Genomic DNA, 18,145 nt, shown 5'->3' with positions numbered 1-18,145 from the left:
TGCGCAAGAACAAGCTATCCGAACAAATGCCATTAAGGCCAAAATCGAAAAATCCTCTGATGATGCCAAATGCAGACTCTGCAAAGAAGTTGATGAAACTGTTGACCACATACTCAGCTGCTGTAAAAAAATCACGTAGACTGATTATAAATTGCGGCACAATTCAGTAGCACAAATGATCCACTGGAATTTGCGCAAAAATTATAATATTAAAACAACAACAAACTGGTGGGAACATAAGCCTGAAAAAGTCACCGAAAATCAGATGGTCAAGATCCTGTGGGATTTTCGTATACAAACAGACAAAATACTGGCGCATAACACACCAGACATCACACTGGTTGAGAAAAATAAGGTTACAATCATAGACATCGCAATACCAGGTGATAGCAGGGTTGAGGAGAAGGAACATGAAAAAGTCGCAAAATACCAGGACTTAAAAATTGAAATTCAACGATTATGGCACAAACCAGCAGTGGTAATTCCAGTGGTAATCGGCACACTGGGTGCTATTCCAAAAGCACTGGAATTACATTTAAAACAGTTAAAACTTGACAAAATCACCATCAGTCAAATGCAAAAAGCTACACTGCTTGGATCTGCACGTATACTACGAAAATACGTTACAACATCCTAGGCTCCTGGGTGGGGCCCGACTAGTAATCAATGCCAAATCCGGTGAAACAACTGGCCACTGTGATACAATCGTATAATAATAATTGTGGATTTTGCGGAGTCCATATATGCATGGAGTGGCTTCCCTGGGGTAGCCACTTCATGCATATAGTTGTTGTTGCAGGAAATAGATGATCTTTTTCTTATAACTGCTGATAGGATTTCTCTTCAGAGTCTCATATGTAGCAGTGTCCTTCACAAAAATGTCCATCTTGGCATTACAGTCATTTGTGTTCAGGAAAATCGTGCATCGTTTTATATATATATATATATATATATATATATATATATATATATATATGTGTGTGTGTGTGTGTGTGTGTGTGTGTGTGTGTGTGTGTGTGTGTGTGTATGTATGTATGTATGTATGTATGTATGTATTTGTGCTACAACCCCTGGTATGCCTAAATATGGGAGGAAGGTCACTACTCCCTCTTTCTGTCCTTCGGCTCATCACAGAAGACCATGCAGGCAGAAAACCATATTTTTATTTTTAATGTTGCCTTTTTATATTTGTGTTGTATTTGTACTGATAAATAAATAAAGGGAGACTAGTATAGATCTATTTCTATATTTCTATTCTTTGAAAATGTGACAAAATCAGTGGACCAGAGGAATGCCGTCAATATAGTTTACTTGGACTTCAGTAAAGCATTTGATATGGTAGACCATAACCTACTACTAGATAAAGTAGAAGAATGTGGGTTAGATAGCATCACCACCAGATGGATTCATAACTGGCTGACCAACCGCACTCAATGTGTAGTCCTCAATGGAACTGCATCTACATGGAGGTATGCAGTGGAGTACCCCAAGGCTCTGTTTTAGGCCCAGTACTCTTCAACATCTTCATCAATGATTTGGATGAGGGAATAAATGGGGAACTCATCAAATTTGCAGATGACACCAAGCTGGCAGGAATAGCCAACACTAGAGAAGATAGGCTAAAGATACAGAAGGATCTCGACAAACTTGAACATTGGGCACTAATAAAATTAAATTCAATGGTGAAAAGAGTAAGGTTCTACATTTAGGCAACAAAAACGAAATGCACAGGTACAGTATAGGTGGTACCTTGCTCAACAGTAGTAACTGTGAAAGGGATCCTGGAGTCCTAGTGGACAACCATTTAAATATGAGCCAGCAGTGTGCAGCAGCTGCCAAAAAGCCAACACAGTTCTAGGCTGCATCAACAGAGGGATAGAATCAAGATCACGTGAAGTGTTAATACCACTTTATAATGCCTTGGTAAGGCCACACTTGGAATACTGCATTCAGTTTTGGTCACCACGATGCAGAAAAGATGTGGAGACTCTAGAAAGAGTTCAGAGAAGAGCAACAAAAATGATTAGGGGACTAGAGACTAAAACATATGAAGAACGGTTGCAGGAACTGGGTATGTCTAGTTTAATAGAAAGAAGGACTAGGGAAGACATGATAGCAGTGTTCCAATATATCATGGGTTGCCATAAAGAAGAGGGAGTCAAACTATTTTCCAAGGTACCTGAGAGTAGAACAAGAAGCAATGAGTGGAAACTAATCAAGGAGAGAAGCAACTTAGAACTGAGGAGAAATTTCCTGACAGTTAGAACAATTGATCAGTGGAACAGCTTGCCTCCAGAAGTTGTGAATGCCCCAACACTGGAAGTCTTTAAGAAGATGTTGGATAGCCATTTGTCTGGAATGGTATAGGGTTTCCTGCCTAGGCAGGGGGTTGGACTAGAAGACCTCCAAGGTCCCTTCCAACTCTGCTATTGTATTGTATTGTATATATATGCAAGATTAATATTGTTTTAAAAAAATCTATCTAGGCTAGAGGATTAAATTTTTATCCCTTACTGATTTTTGCAAAAAAGGGAAGGACAGCAAAATCATTATTCCCAGCAGCTTAATTTCTAATCAGCATGTTTAATGTTGCTGCTAACAATCTAAAATTACCACTCCCCGCCCCAATTTTTTGTATTTTTAAAATAAAATCAAACAAAGTCATCTTCCATTACAAAATTATAGAAAGTGTGTCAATTGGTTACAAAGTTTTCATGCATCCCTTCCACCGTCATCACTTCTGATTCATATCAAATTATCTATTTTACATCACATATGGAAGGGATGCTGGAAGAGGAAAATCAAAGACTTGCCAGCAATATGGCAAGCATTGTGAAGCAAACCAATGAAATGAAGATCATGCTCCAATAAACTGAAAAAAGTGACTATTCATTTAATTTTATACATTTTAAATATTTTCATTTTTAAAATGAGAATGATTGATTTCATGTTAAGTTTAATTTACGAGTACTAGTTATTCTGATTTTTTTTGCCAGTTCTTGCTGAGTTGACCAATGATGACATGGAGAGGCAGAGGCAATGCCAGCTGGATAAAATAGAGGCGGAAGTAGAAGATATTTTCTGCCAGGTATAACAATTCAAAAATGTTTAACCAAAATAGACAAAGATGAGATGCCATTTCTATTGGACCAATGTGAAATAATCATATTGAGAAGCTATTGCTTCATGGGATACTTACATAGGAATCTCTCCCCCCCCCCCCCCAAGAAATTAAGAAAAAAAAATCTCTGATTCCTACCCTCCCCCCAGCTTTTGTTTTATTGAGACTTCAAATTCGGGTGTGTGTGTGTCTATTTCAAGAAGCCAACAAATTCAATCAAGAAGCCAAAAAAGGGGAGAAGAAGACCAGAACAGCTCCCAACCAGCAATCAGATCTCAGATGAGCATAGATTAACATCACACCAACAATTAAGAAGTAAATAATACCCCAATTAAGGAACTGCCAAACAAACTAATAGTAAACAGCCTAACTAAAGAAGATTGCACAAACTGACTACAAACAATGGCATAACAAAGTAGCAACATTGGTGCTTTGCAAGCTTGGCAAGAAATACCATTTGCCTGGAAGTAAAAACTGGGGCGATCATAAAATAAAGACATAAAAAATGAAGAAACTAAAGTGTTCTGGGACTATAGAATTCAAATAGACAGGACCTGCTGTGGAACAAGCCAACTGTCGATAAGAAAGTCAAAAAAGTCTAGATGGTACACAGGACAGAAATCACTTCTCAGTGGAGAAATCTGGTTGGCTCTTGTACTACATTCCTATCAATGTTTATTCAAAATTCTCACTGAACGTAATGATAGTCAATTCCAAATATGTTGGCATATATTGTGCTAGACTTTGGCATCAGGATTGGCATGTTCTTTCCAGGTTCTACAATCATTTCTAAACCAGCAATTTCTCTGGTTATCTAGCCATCACTGTGACAATTGATCTCCTCAAAGGACAGACTGTCAGAAGGGCTGGGTGGCGCTACAAATAAATATCTTCCCAACTGCATAATTCTAAGAGATAATGGCTTAAGAAAAGAAGTTTTACAAAGTAACTGCCTTGCTTCTTTTCCATTAAAATTGCCAAAGACAAAGTTTTTGGCTTCTGAAAAACAAAAAAGACAGATGCAATTAAACATTTCTACCTAATCATCCATTACATAATTTTAGTTGAAGAGAGTGAATCATTGCAATGGATAAAAAATTGCACGTTTAACAGTCTTTTACTGCCACCTTTTGTGATTTTGTGTCACTGCACATCAGACTAGAGATTACCACAATACCATTTCCCCATCCTAATCTTTATTTGTATCCTGCCTTTGTTATTTTTACAAATAAACCCAAGGCCAAATCCATATCCAACACATTTTCCTCCTCCTATTTTCCCACAACAACAACCCTTTTAGGTGGGTTGGACTGAGAGTGAGCGACTGGCTCAAAATTACCCAGTTGGCTTTCATAGCTAAGGTGGGACTTGGACTCATGGTGTCCCGCTTTCTAGCTTAGTGCCTTAATAAGACTAAATTGGTTTTAATCAGTAGCTTCAGCAAACATCATTGCAGTGACAAAGAAAAGAGATTGTATATATCATGTAGAAGGCAAAATACAGTGCACTTTTTCTGGACCCTATGGCAAACCCTTCTCCATGTCTGTCAAAGATGCCTCATCCAAGACTTTGCATAAATCCCAGGGAACTCCTAAAGGAATTCTTGGAGAAGAAATGAGCACCTCTGAAGAAGAATGAAAGGCAAATAGGATTGAACATATTTAAGTGCCCTTGATAAGAATTATCTCTTAGTGACAAAAATGGTAAAACAGTTTTCCCACTCCTACTGCATTCACAGATTGCCAAATGGTAGCCATATTTCAGGGGACACAGTCCCTCTTGGGTAGGGAGAGGCCAGAGAAGCATCAGTAGGACCGGGGTGGCATAAATTGAATAAAGTTGTTCCGATTCATCCAGGCTGGATTCCAACTGTGCAAGTTCTATGATGTTGACAGACGCAGATCTGACTACTAGATTATTTGGAAGGAGATTGAATCTCTTGATTCAAAGGAAGTGGACAGTGTCCTCAGGGCTATGAGGGCAGCCACCTATATATTAAAACAATGTCCTTCCTGGTTGCTCATGGCTTGATAAAAGATATATGGTTGGGTCCAAGCAGAAAGAATTGATATCTGATGAAGGGTCTGATAGGAGATACTAATATACCTTTTACTCAAGAAGCCATTGCTTGGACCCAACAATACTGGGTAATTGTCATCCTATCTCCAACCTTTCCTTTATGGCGGTGAATATACCTGTGAATGTTCTCTGGCAAAACTTAGGATAGGGTGATGCATTAATCCTGATTCTCCATTATCTCTCAGCCTCAATCATAGTATCCATCTGGACTGGCAAAATGGGCTGAGAGTGAGAACTAAGGTATTGCAATGGTTTATTAAAAAATAGCTTTAAAAAAAGGGAGGAGAGGGAAGGAGTCAGGAGAGAGGAGAGAGGTGAAGGAAGGAGAGGGAAGCAGAGGGGAGAAGGGAAGGGAGTAAAGGAGAAGAAAAGAGATGGATTGTCGTAAAATCAAAAATGCGATGTATTATAAAGGAAAATGTATAGTAAAAGCATTTTAAAAAATAGCTTTACCAAATCTAAATCTAGCAACAAACCTATTGCTATTTATCCAACATTAATGATAGGTTTAATTGCAGTGCCTGGAAAAACCTACATTTGAAAAGTATACTTTAGTATACTTTCTTTCACTGCATAAATTCTTAGTGCATATAGAGGGGGAATTGTCACGCCATTCTCTCTTTTTTTCATTGTAAACATTGTGAGAAGTGTGAGGACATTTCTTGACACGATTTTGAAGAATTCGCCCCTATAACCAATACAATCGCATTTAATACATTATTTCATTCATTTATGGAGATTCTCAGTCATCCGGGTCTGATTGTTCTGAAAGTGTTTTCCCCCCAAAACAACAAAGTCCAGTTGCAGTTCTTTAAAAAAAGCATATTTGGGGTATTACTACTCCTTCCCGCATTCAGCAATCTCGCGTTGCTTCGCGGGCTAATTCAATACACACTCAGAAGACGAGGCAGGGCTTTGCTTCAGATTCCCGCGTTTGGGGCACAATGGGGTGCGTCGTTCAGCCAATGGCAAGGCGGAAAGAGGGCTTCCAATCCTTTTGCGATTGGGCGACCCAGTGTTCTGGCGCCAAGTTCGAAACTCATATAAAGCGGCGAGCGGGCTCGCTTTCGCATTTCTCCGCTTGGCTGTTTCCTTGTTTCACTTTCTTTCGCAAGCTTCTACTATGTTCTCTACTCGCAACCCTCTCTCCCTTCGGAATGAGCAGCAGCCCCAGTTCTCCCCTAAGAAGAAGGTGGCTTTGAACGACAAGGAGAACACGGTGAGGCTAAAAGGGCACTTAAATGATTAATCTCCCGGAGGGCGAACTTTTTAGGACAGGGAAGAGAAAGAACCCCTTTGTATGGGTTGGAGAGAGTGGGGGGAGAGAAAGAGAATCCGGAGGTCCAGAGATTGGGAAAACGAGTCAGAAAAGTTGTCTTAGTTTTCTTGAGAAACTTTACTCAGACAGCTCTAGCGGGAGACGGTGCAGATTATATTTGCAACACAAACTGAGGAAAGGAGGGGGTGGGGGGAGGAGAAGGCGGCTTTCCTGAGCCCATAATTTGGGCAATTAATGTGGCTCCTAAGAGACGCCCTTTGTTAGACAGCCGCGGTATTTTGCTCGATTCGCTTGCAATTATTTGTGGGAGCGATTTCTCGGGATAAACCTTCACCAGGGATTCAAAATTCCTGCGCCGGGTCGTTCAGGCAATGCTAATGTATCGAACTGCAACTCCCGCCGTCCTTTGCTTTTTGGCGGTTCTTAACTGGAATGACGGGAACAGATCCCTCCCAAATGCGAAGGACGCCGAGTCCCTGCTGACCTCGAGCGCGCCCTCCCTGAGGTTTGGCCCTTTCTCAGCCGGGGAAGAGTCCTAAAAGTCCACGCCGGAGGGCTCGCGCGGGGGAAAAAAAGCGCTCTCGAAAGGGCCTGCGGAGCCCTTTCTGGCTTTTCCCGCCTTTGAAATCCACCCTGACCTCGTTTGCCGTCTCTTTTTCATCTTCGTAGCCCCCCTCACTCAACGCCACCCGGGTCCTGGCGACCAAGACGGCGCGGAAGATCTTTCGGGAGCCGGACGCCGAAGCGGTGAGTCTTCGTGGTGAGAGACGAGCGGTTCGTCTCGCCGATTTTGGAAAGGGGGTGATCGTTCGAAGGGTTCGGAAGGGGGACCGGTAGGCTGTGGGGATGGGAGGTAGTCCTTTGGGTGGAAAGGGTGGAAACCCCAACCTTCCACTCTTCCCGCCGCATAGGAACGAGTGAGGGCGGGACTCAATTGTCTTCTCTGCAGCTTTGGCGCCAAATGCCCCATTACGCAAAGAGACAGGCATGTTAAGTGGGAAACAGGAGAGAGTAAATCTTTGGACTCTTTTCAGCAGGCCCTAGCTGGCTTTTTTCCCCTTTGAGGGATTAAAGTTTATTTTTTTATTTTCTTAGGTTTAGCAACACATTTAGAATGCTTTGTGAGATAGTTGAATCAGCTGAGCAAACAATAGTTTAAAGGAGAAGACAGATTTCATTGCCATTGCAATTTTTCTTGGGGCCTCATGTCCTGTCCTACTCTAATTTCTGACCTGGCCACTCTAACTTGCTTGGTATAGATTTAATGTTGTATATATACACACACAGTTTTTTTTATACAGACAGCTTTTGTACATAGGCAGGAATTGAATGGTCCACAGAGGATTTAAAAGAAATTTAAATTTAGAGTTTGTCTTTCTTTTTTCTCTTTTTAGTTCATCTTGTTCTTTGCCCTTAATCATTCTTGTGCTTTGAGCCTTTTGCATTCTAACTATTTCCTCTCTGGACCATTCAATTCCTATCTGTATGCAAAACGCATCTATATTTTTATGATTCTTTTTTAGTATGTAAAGTGGAATCTAAGAGGTTGGTCTTTTGTTGTTCTCTCTCTTAAAAAACTCCCAAGATTCGACATGGTTTTATTACTGAATTTGTCTTAATCTATAACTATTGAAAACGTTTTTCTCATAGGAATGCTTCTAACATGGTAATATATTCCACTTGTACTTTTCAGGAGGTGCCTAATGGAGTGATACCACTTCCATCAAACAGTGTGCAAGATGAGCCTCTCTTAAGGGACAATCCTCGCCGTTTTGTAATTTTTCCTATTCAATACCATGACATCTGGCAAATGTACAAGAAAGCAGAGGCATCATTCTGGACAGCTGAAGAGGTGAAGGCCTTTTATTCTCTCTTTCCTTTGAGGTTTTGCAGTGGCGATAGGAGCAACACTAACAAGATAGGTGTAGAATAACTGTCAAGAGAGCCAGTCTGATCAAATTGCTGGATTAGGACTACAAAAAATAGGTGTAATCCTGAAGTCAGTCATGGAAGCTCACTAGATTGTCTTTTAATTAATTACTATGTGCAATCCATCTTGGATTTATCTCAGAGGAGATAAAATGGAAGGAAGAGTGCTACTTAAATTATTATCCTTTTAAAAAGAAAAAAAATGTTTTTAAATTAATTGCTTGTATTGTGACTATTCTCACTGGCTGTTTGGTGTATTTAGGTGGATCTTTCTAAAGATCTTCAGCACTGGGAGTCCTTAAAATCAGAAGAGAAGTATTTCATTTCACATGTCTTAGCATTCTTTGCTGCAAGTGATGGTATTGTCAATGAAAACTTGGTAAGCATGTTCAAATTTTATATCCAATATGCCAAAATAATTATCTGAATTTTCTGTATGTAGGTATATTAATTGCCAGTAATCTATAGCATCTCTACAGCAAAGGGTCTTGAGTGATCCTGTCTACTTTAAAATAGCAATTCAGATATGCTACCAAAAGAAGCAAGCGGTAATGTTCTAGCCTTTTAAAATTCTTCCTAGACCTGAAGTATAATGCTTTTATTCTTCCTAGATGTAACAACGCTTCGAGTTCTCGAAGCAGGTAGTGCTTATAAGCAGTATCCTGAATAACAGGAAGCAAGCTTCCTCTAATCTCTGCTGTCTTTACCACACTCTATGGATTTTCTATTTAAGGCATTGCTACCACCAAACCAAACAATGATGCAGTTTGTTAAAATGCTCTCAATCATGTCTCTAAAAAGTGGCCAGGACAGAAGGAGAAAGATGTGCTTTCCTCCTCTGACGCAGGAAATGCAAACGCTGATTTGCATACTTCACTAAAGATATGAAGAGAGACCAAGTCAGATTTTTGGTTATCTGCAGCCCCAGATACTTAATGCTGTTTGTTGACTACCTCCCCAGCTGCAGCCTTGATACAAAGTGGAATGTGATTATGCTGGCTGTTTCTAAAATCAACAATAATACAATACAATACAATACAATAGTAGAGTTGGAAGGGACCTTGGAGGTCTTCTAGTCCAACCCCCTGCCTAGGCAGGAAACCCTATACCGTTTCAGACAAATAGCTATCCAACATCTTAAAGACTTCCAGTGTTGGGGCATTCACAACTTCTGGAGGCAAGCTGTTCCACTGATTAATTGTTCTCACTGTCAGGAAATTTCTCCTCAGTTCTAAGTTGCTTCTCTCCTTGATTAGTTTCCACCCATTGCTTCTTGTTCTACCCTCAGGTGCTTTGGAGAATAGTTTGACTCCCTCTTCTTTGTGGCAACCTCTGAGATATTGGAATAATGCTATCATGTCTCCCCTAGTCCTTCTTTCTCTTAAGCTAAACATACCCAGTTCCTGCAACCGTTCTTCATATGTTTTAGTCTCCAGTCCCCTAATCATCTTTGTTGCTCTTCTCTGCACTCTTTCTAGAGTCTCCACATCTTTTTTACATCGTGGCGACCAGAACTGAATGCAGTATTCCAAGTGTGGCCTTACCAAGGCATTATAAAGTGGTATTAACACTTCACGTGATCTTGATTCTATCCCTCTGTTGATGCAGCCTAGAACTGTGTTGGCTTTTTTGGCAGCTGCTGCACACTGCTGGCTCATATTTAAATGGTTGTCCACTAGGACTCCAAGATCCCTTTCACAGTTACTACTACTGAGTAAGGTATCACCTATACTGTACCTGTGCATTCCGTTTTTGTTGCCTAAATGTAGAACCTTACTCTTTTCACCATTGAATTTCATTTTATTAGATAGTGCCCAATGTTCAAGTTTGTCAAGATCCTTCTGTATCTTAAGCCTATCTTCTGGAGTGTTGGCTATTCCTGCCAGCTTGGTGTCATCTGCAAATTTGATGAGTTCCCCATTTATTCCCTCATCCAAATCATTGATGAAGATGTTGAAGAGTACTGGGCCTAAAACAGAGCCTTGGGGTACTCCACTGCATACTTCCCTCCATGTAGATGCAGTTCCATTGAGAACTACACGTTGAGTGCGGTTGGTCAGCCAGTTACCAATCCATCTGGTGGTGATGCTGTCTAACCCACATTCTTCTACTTTATCTAGTAGTAGGTTATGGTCTACCTTATCAAAAGCCTTACTGAAGTCCAAGTAAACTATATCAACGGCATTCCTCTGGTCCACTAATTTTGTCACATTATCAAAGAATGCAATAAGATTAGTCTGGCATGATCTGTTTTTGACAAATCCATGTTGGCTTTTGGCTATTACTTTGTTTGCTTCTAGGTGTTCGCAAATTCGTTGCTTGATTATTTTTTCCAGAATCTTTCCTGGTATTGAGGTTAGGCTGATAGGTCTGTAGTTTCCTGGATCTAATTTTTTCCCTTTTTTGAAGATGGGAACCACATCAGCTCTTTTCCAGTCCTCTGGTAGTTCCCCGGTGTTCCAGGATCTCTGAAAGATATAATTCAGTGGTTCTGAGATCTCGTCTGCTAGTTCCTTCAGAACTCTGGGGTGTAATCCATCCGGTCCTGGTGATTTGAACTCATCTAGGGTAGACAGGTGCTCACTTACCATTTTCTTCCCTATTTCAATTTGTGTTCCTAATTTTGTGGTGCTGCTTTTGATTGGTTGGACTGTTTTATCCCTTTGTGTAAAGACAGATGCAAAACATGAGTTAAATAGTTCTGCTTTCTCCCTGTTGCTTGTCACCTTCTTGCCACTTTCTCCTAGCAATGGACCAATTGTTTCCTTAACTTTTTTCTTGTTTTTAACATGTTGGAAGAAGCTTTTTTTGTTAATTTTTACTTTTGTGGCAAGCCTTTCTTCATTGTGAGCCTTAGCTTTCAATGATAGCCTTCATTTTGTTAACAATGATAGCCTTCATTTTGTTAACATTCAAAACTGGGTACCTCCACCGAAGTCTTCACCCCCACTTGCATATAGTCTCCCAGCCCTTCTATGCTCACACCATGCTGGCTACTCGGGTGCCTCTTGTGGACCCTCATTACCTTCCCCACCCAGCAGCAGCTACTTACCTGCTTGGGATTTTCAACTTCCTGCCAACTTCCTCAGTTATAGGAAGCTGCTTTACCTAATGACCATAGGATTTGGTTAACAGTGACAATTGGGACTCCAGGGATTGCCATCAATAAGCAATGTGGTTGTGCTTTTGGCCTTGTTGCTTAGCAATGAAAACCTAGTTTCTATTGTAAGTTGAGGACTACCTGCACTCCTTAGTTTTAAAAATTGGTACCAGAATTGCTGTCACTAAGCAACACAGTCACAAAACATGATGCCATGTGACTACTGCTTAGCAATGGCAATTCTGGAACTCCTGTTATTAAGGGAGTCTCCATTGCTTGTTAAACGAGAACATTCTGCCATTTGTGGTGGTCTGCTGGTTCCCCTCCTGACATTGCTTGTCAGAAGCTGGGCAAAAAAAAGTTGCAAAGGCTACTGTAGGATGTTACAGTGACTGGAACTCCGAGAAGTCATTCAATGCCATTTGAATAGGTTTGGATGGTTGCTGATCCTTAAAGGATGACTGGGTGTAGTATAGATTATGTATAAATTGATCATTAGATAGTAAAAAGATTGGATAGTATCTATAAATAAGCTAACATAGGCACACACTAACATAGGCACAATGCTACATAAATATCTCTTGATGCAATGCTTTTTAGAAGGGCTGGTTATGTATTTAGATTGTAGTGAGTTGTAGAAAATTAAATTTGTTGATGAATATGAACTGCATATGGTACATGTAGAGAAAATGGAAGAAGGTAGTTTGAGTGACCTTTTCTTTTAGAGGCACAAAAGCAGTAATACATTTAAATTGAGTATGAAAGAGATACTTTTGGGTGCTCTGCTTGAACTAAAGTAGAACTGTTTTGATGCCTGCATGGACTACAATGCTATAGTGTTCCATGCAGAAGTGGTTGGGAAGGAATTTATCATTGCCAATAGCTCTGGGCAGAGAGGAAAGGGCAAGGCTAATGTTTGTGGTCTTTTCATTTAGCCCACCAGCCCTATCATTCCTAATCTTATTTATGATTGTCTTCCCCTCTATAAGAGAGTAGGCTACAACCAGTAAAATCTGAGCCAGATTGACAGGCTACATTGGGATGATAACAGTGGGGAAGTGAAGAAATGATTGCATTTGTTCTATCTAACCCCTTGCCATGCAGAATTTCCAGCATGGTGTGTTTTATTCTGAGTTTGAAACAAGCATTGTCATGTACTTTCCTAATTTTAGCAGAATAGATTTTATCAAGAAATACCTGTCATATGTTGTGTAGGCTAGACTGGGAAGTTGCAAAACAATCTGGAAGAAAGCAATGACAAATTTCTTTCATAATTCCAAGAAAAATACATGAATCAGCCTGATTCAAAAACATTTTCCTTTTTTTCACGGTGCAAATTTGAGTTCCGTTCATCTATTAATCTGACTTTAGATGTAATAAAATGAGTAATTAAAATGGAAGGGGAGCAACTAAGATTGATGCCTTAGCTTATTAAGCAAGTAAACATGAATGTGTTTGAGTATTTGTTTAATTTTCAAAAACTAAATTTAATAACAGTCTATTGGCAGAACTTGGCATATTTTTGGAAGATAAAGGACATTTGTATTACATATGCAGGAAACTAGTCAGAAATAACCTAATCAAATGAAATATATGCATTGTAACATATTGTAAATATCTATCCTCTAGGTGGAGCGATTCAGCCAAGAAGTACAAATCACAGAAGCACGCTGTTTCTATGGCTTCCAGATTGCCATGGAGAACATTCATTCAGAAATGTATAGTTTACTTATTGATACTTACATTAAGGATTCTAAAGAACGGTTAGTACTGTTTCCAGACACATACTTGAGCATGCTGCACTAAATATTTATTGAATGTGCACAAAAACACTTCAAACATGAAAACCATAGCTTAGTTTTATAGAAATTCTGCAAATAAGGAGTTTTTTTGTCTAACGATACAAGAAAAGCTATGTATTCTGTTTTGTAAAACAAACAAGAGAATCCTATAGTGCCTAAGAGAACTATGCAGAGATCTGAAGGGTGGGGAAGTACCTTGGTGTCTGAAAGATGAGAGTACATCTTTCTGTTGTCAGCTCGAATCATTTTTTTGGGGGTGCCACAAGGGTTAGAAAAAAACGACAGTTTTTTTTAAGGAGTTGCTGATGTAATATAAGTATATTTGCATATTCCTGTACACATTCTTCCTTTCATATCTTGATTGCTGCAGTGCAAATGTAAGTGTGTTAATACTGAGTCTTCCGAACAGCTAGCCTTTCTGTTGCTTAATCTTTTCCAACTCCGTTTAAAACTTATCAAAGATAGAATGAGACATTAGTGAGGGAGAAGATCATGTCTTGAAGCACCAGTTACTAGCTATATCCAAAGGTGCTGGATTAAAATTGCATTTCTCCGTTCTTGCATTAAGCAATGCCACTGGCATCATAATACAGTAGAACCTCTGGCCACAACCATAATTTGTTCCATAACTTTAGCTGCAAACCGATTTGGTTATGGAATTTCCACCTAATTTTGGAAATTTGGTGCTAACAAAAAAAAAAATGGTGCGGAAGGGGAAATTGCTGTGGGAATTTTTTTTTAAAAAAAATCAGAACCCCTGGTCAGAAGTATTTGTGACCAGAGGTTCTACTGTTAAGTTCTGTCACAAATCTCAGTTTAATCAACCAGTGGGATGGTAGGGAGATTGTCATTTGTTTTTGTTCAAATGATAGACTGCCCCAACATCTGAAAAATCCTATATGTAAGCTGAAAAGTGGTTTGAATTTGTTTATGTAGTTTTAGGGTGTTTTTCCAAACTTTTCAGTGCCAATCCATACTATGACTGAGCAGTTCCAGACTACCTATTCTCTTTCAAGAATACAAATGGACATTGTGCTGAGAAGAGAAGTTTGACTTTTGGACTCCTCCCCAGTTAGTGTAGAATCTCCTGCAATTGGCTCCTCTCAAGAGCAGTTATGAGAAGAGAGAGGTTGCAGCTCTCAAAATACGCAAATCGGGATAAACTCTTACCACTTTTAGAATAGCCAATGAGACCAATTGTGGCGAATTTACCTTCAAAAGGATTGGCGAGCCAAGGAGAAGAATCGGGCCAATTATATTTATTTATTTCTTTTTCTAACTGGCAGGTTTTTTTTTTTAGAGAAAGTAATGCATTCAGGGAGGATTATTTATTATTTAGCAGAAATTATAGGCATGATAATTGCAGAAGCATATCAATTGGCACTATCTTGTTTTAGGGAATTTCTGTTCAATGCTATTGAAACCCTGCCATGCGTGAAAAAGAAAGCTGATTGGGCCTTGCGATGGATTGGGGACAAAGAAGCTACTTATGGTGTGTATTGTCCTAGATTGACTTTCCAGGTGTGTTTCCTTTATGGCATTTGAACTAGTCTTCACGTCCACTGCTTTTTTTCTCTCAACAGGTGAACGTGTAGTAGCATTTGCTGCAGTTGAAGGAATCTTCTTTTCTGGCTCTTTTGCATCAATATTTTGGCTGAAGAAACGAGGTCTAATGCCTGGGCTTACTTTTTCTAATGAGCTGATTAGTAGAGATGAGGTATGGCTTGTTGATCAAGGAAACAAAATGTTTGATTCCATCAGAGAGTTAGTTCTGTAAAATTGAAAATCTGTAGTGTCAACGCTTAATAGCAATGGTAATTGTGTTTGCTTTATTGGTGGTAACAGTAGTGAAGAACATTGCCCTAACTGATTACCGTATATACTTGAGTATAAGCCGAATTTTTCAGCCCACTTTTTGGGCTGAAAAATCCACTTGGGCTTATACTCCAGTGAACAAAAAAAAAAAAAAAAGTGGCTCTTTAAACATTTTAATGCGGCTCTTCTGTGTGCCGGGCGCCCGCTTCCCTCCCTCCTCTCGGGCTTCGGAGGGAAGCTTCTGCATAACCCCGGCGAGTGACAAGTCTCCCAGGCTGTAATTTGCCGAGCTGTACGCGCGCGCCTGTTTTCCACGGTGTGGTGTAGCGGCGAGATTCTGGGCGGCGAGCGATGATTCCGGGGGCCATCAGTGGGGGGGGGCAGGGTCCCCCCTCGCGTTCCTCATCTTCCCGGATGGCCCCTGGAATCATCGCTCGCCGCGCAGAATCTCGCCGCTGCTCTACGCCGTGGAAAACAGGCGCGTGCGCACAGCTCGGCAAATTAAAGCCTGGGAGACTTGTTGTCACTCGCCTTTGCAGAAGCTTCCCTCCGAAGTGTTCCGAGGGAGGGCTGTAAACTTCCCTCCGAAGTCTTGGGATGTTCTGAGGAGCCCCCCAAGGCAAAACGCCGCTGCCAGGTAGTTAAAAGTACGTCTCTGATTCGTCTCTGTCAGTCTCTCTCTGATTCCCTCTCTCTCTCTCTCTCTGTTCCTCTGTCTGTCTGTCTCACTCACACACACACACACTTAGCAATTTTATTGTTATCTACCTGTATTTTTATTTTTGAAATTTACCGTGAGCTGCTGCATTTCCCAGCCTCGGCTTATACTCGAGTCGGCTTATACTCAAGTATATACGGTATATGGAATTTTTGTAAAGTCTTTTGTGTGCTATTTTTTTTTTATAACACATATATACAGCTTCTTCCAATTGTTCTTTAAAATATCTTCCAATTATTCTTTACAGGGCTTGCATTGTGATTTTGCTTGTCTAATGTTCAAACATTTGGTGCACAAACCAACTGAGGAAAAAGTAAGGGAGATCATCACAAATGCTGTCACAATAGAGCAGGTAATTAGCAGTTCTTTCTGGTAATGCTAAAACATTCTCACATGAAAGTAAAAGAAGCTTAAAACTTAGCAGGGCATTTAATTGTCTCTAAGGTGCAGTGTTCATGTGTTAAGATACTTTGTTTACTTAAATGCAGGAATTTTTGACAGAAGCATTGCCTGTAAACCTAATCGGCATGAACTGCATTTTAATGAAGCAGTATATTGAATTCGTAGCAGACAGACTGATCCTGGAATTAGGTTTTAACAAGGTAAGTCTTGTGCCCTGTTTCTTAAGAACTACCCTGCAATCTGTTTATATTTAAGCCTGCCTTTTTGCCATTAAGTAATTGGCTTCTGGCTCTTTTCTTAGTACTACTTCACGGTTAAGCAGAGCACTGTTGCAATGATACCCCTTATTTATCTCAATTTATAGTAAGCTCAAATGAACTCTGTGCAAATGCATATTAATGCTATTGCAACTTTGCACCGTTGAGCCATTTTGTTTAAAACAACCATTTCCAGACTATCTCCGGCTTTTAAAGGTATTATTGGACTTTTGTACCTTTCCAATCTTCACATTCAAAGTGTTAATGGTGGATTTAAGTAGCATGGTGTACTTCCTTAATAGCTCTTGTTTTATACTAAAAGTAGAACCCACATTCTGTTCTGTTTTCAGAGTAATTAAGAGATAAATTATGAACCCTATTCCACTTTTATATTAAAAGTGGAATAGGAACAATGCTGTGATGCATTGGGGAACACTAGTGAATATATGCATTTGGGAAAAAAAACCTTTTCATTTATCTTTAAGAAATAATTCTAGTACGGAGAATTATATGCAGAAGGTAACTGAAAGACATTGCCAAGGTAGAGCTTTGAAGAAAAATTGGGATGTTGTGGAATAGTTGATAATAGCTGTTTGAGATGGTTTGAAATACTAAGCAAAAATGGCTTATATTGTTTTGCTTTAGTAATAACCATATGCCTGAATTATCAATTTCAGATATTCAAGGCTGAGAATCCATTTGACTTTATGGAGAATATCTCTCTGGAAGGCAAGACTAATTTCTTTGAAAAGCGTGTAGGAGAATATCAAAGGATGGGTGTGATGTCAAGTCCTGCAGATAACTCATTCACTTTGGATGCAGATTTCTAAAGGAAGTAAGATTTTTAGCTGGTTTGAAGTGACTGGCTAGTGATTTTGGCAATAGTAACAATTGTAAAGTGGTATGTTCTGTTAACTTAAAGCAAGATTTCTATTCCTGATATAAATCGCAGCAATGCTGATGAACATGTAACAGTAATGCCCAATACAGGTTTTAAATATTTACTATTAATAGTTTGTACATAAACATAGCACTTTAAAGGTCTAGCCTATTGTTTCTCAAAAGGGCTGGTATTGTGAGTTTGGAATAAACTCTTTTAGTCTGCATTATGTTAATTTGTTTTACTTGCATGTAAATTAAATCAATGTACTGAAATGGAAACTTACTTGATATGTATTTTACTATTTTGGCGGAGTACTTTGTATAGAAGTAAAACTTCATTAAATTCCATTTTTCAAACTGCTGGATCCAAATATTACTGAGTTGTTTTCTAAGTAAAAGCTCCCCATCCCAAATTGTTTTCCCTGCTTACTTTTTATCATCAGAATTTTTTCCTTTTTAGCTGGTACCCAAACCATTAATTTAGGATACAGCCCAAAAGTACATTTGAATTGGATGAGCTGCATGTACCATAGCGCTTATTTGATAAAGGAACAGGGCCTATACCCGGCGGCCCCAGCTATTTTCTTCTGCTTACTCTGATCAGGCATACATACTGCTATATTAGCAGATAAGACAAAAGCCTGCTGGTTAGGGTTAGGGTTAACTCTAAATTTTTTTCTGCACTGAAGAAATTAGAACATTTGCAGCACTTTACTAGGTTGTCTTTGATTTTTATCATTACAAAAAAAAACTTTTTTCAT

At 39.5% G+C, this 18,145-nt stretch overlaps 1 protein-coding gene across 1 annotated transcript; it reads left to right on the top strand.

The window, feature by feature from the left end:
• The first annotated feature begins 6,151 nt into the window (after positions 1-6,151).
• On the top strand, positions 6,152-17,741 carry RRM2 (ribonucleotide reductase regulatory subunit M2). Its single transcript, XM_081944496.1, has 10 exons — positions 6,152-6,419; positions 7,149-7,226; positions 8,173-8,331; positions 8,671-8,787; positions 13,138-13,271; positions 14,708-14,802; positions 14,894-15,027; positions 16,091-16,195; positions 16,332-16,445; positions 17,180-17,741. The coding sequence occupies exons 1-10, from the start codon at positions 6,324-6,326 to the stop codon at positions 17,330-17,332; spliced, it is 1,185 nt and encodes a 394-aa protein (XP_081800622.1). The 5' UTR covers positions 6,152-6,323; the 3' UTR covers positions 17,333-17,741.
• Positions 17,742-18,145: the final 404 nt, after the last annotated feature.

This window comes from Natrix helvetica (genome assembly GCF_964273705.1).
Source record: "Natrix helvetica genome assembly, chromosome: 2".
Lineage (NCBI taxonomy): Eukaryota > Metazoa > Chordata > Lepidosauria > Squamata > Natricidae > Natrix > Natrix helvetica.
This window is presented reverse-complemented; position numbering and strand designations above follow the sequence as displayed.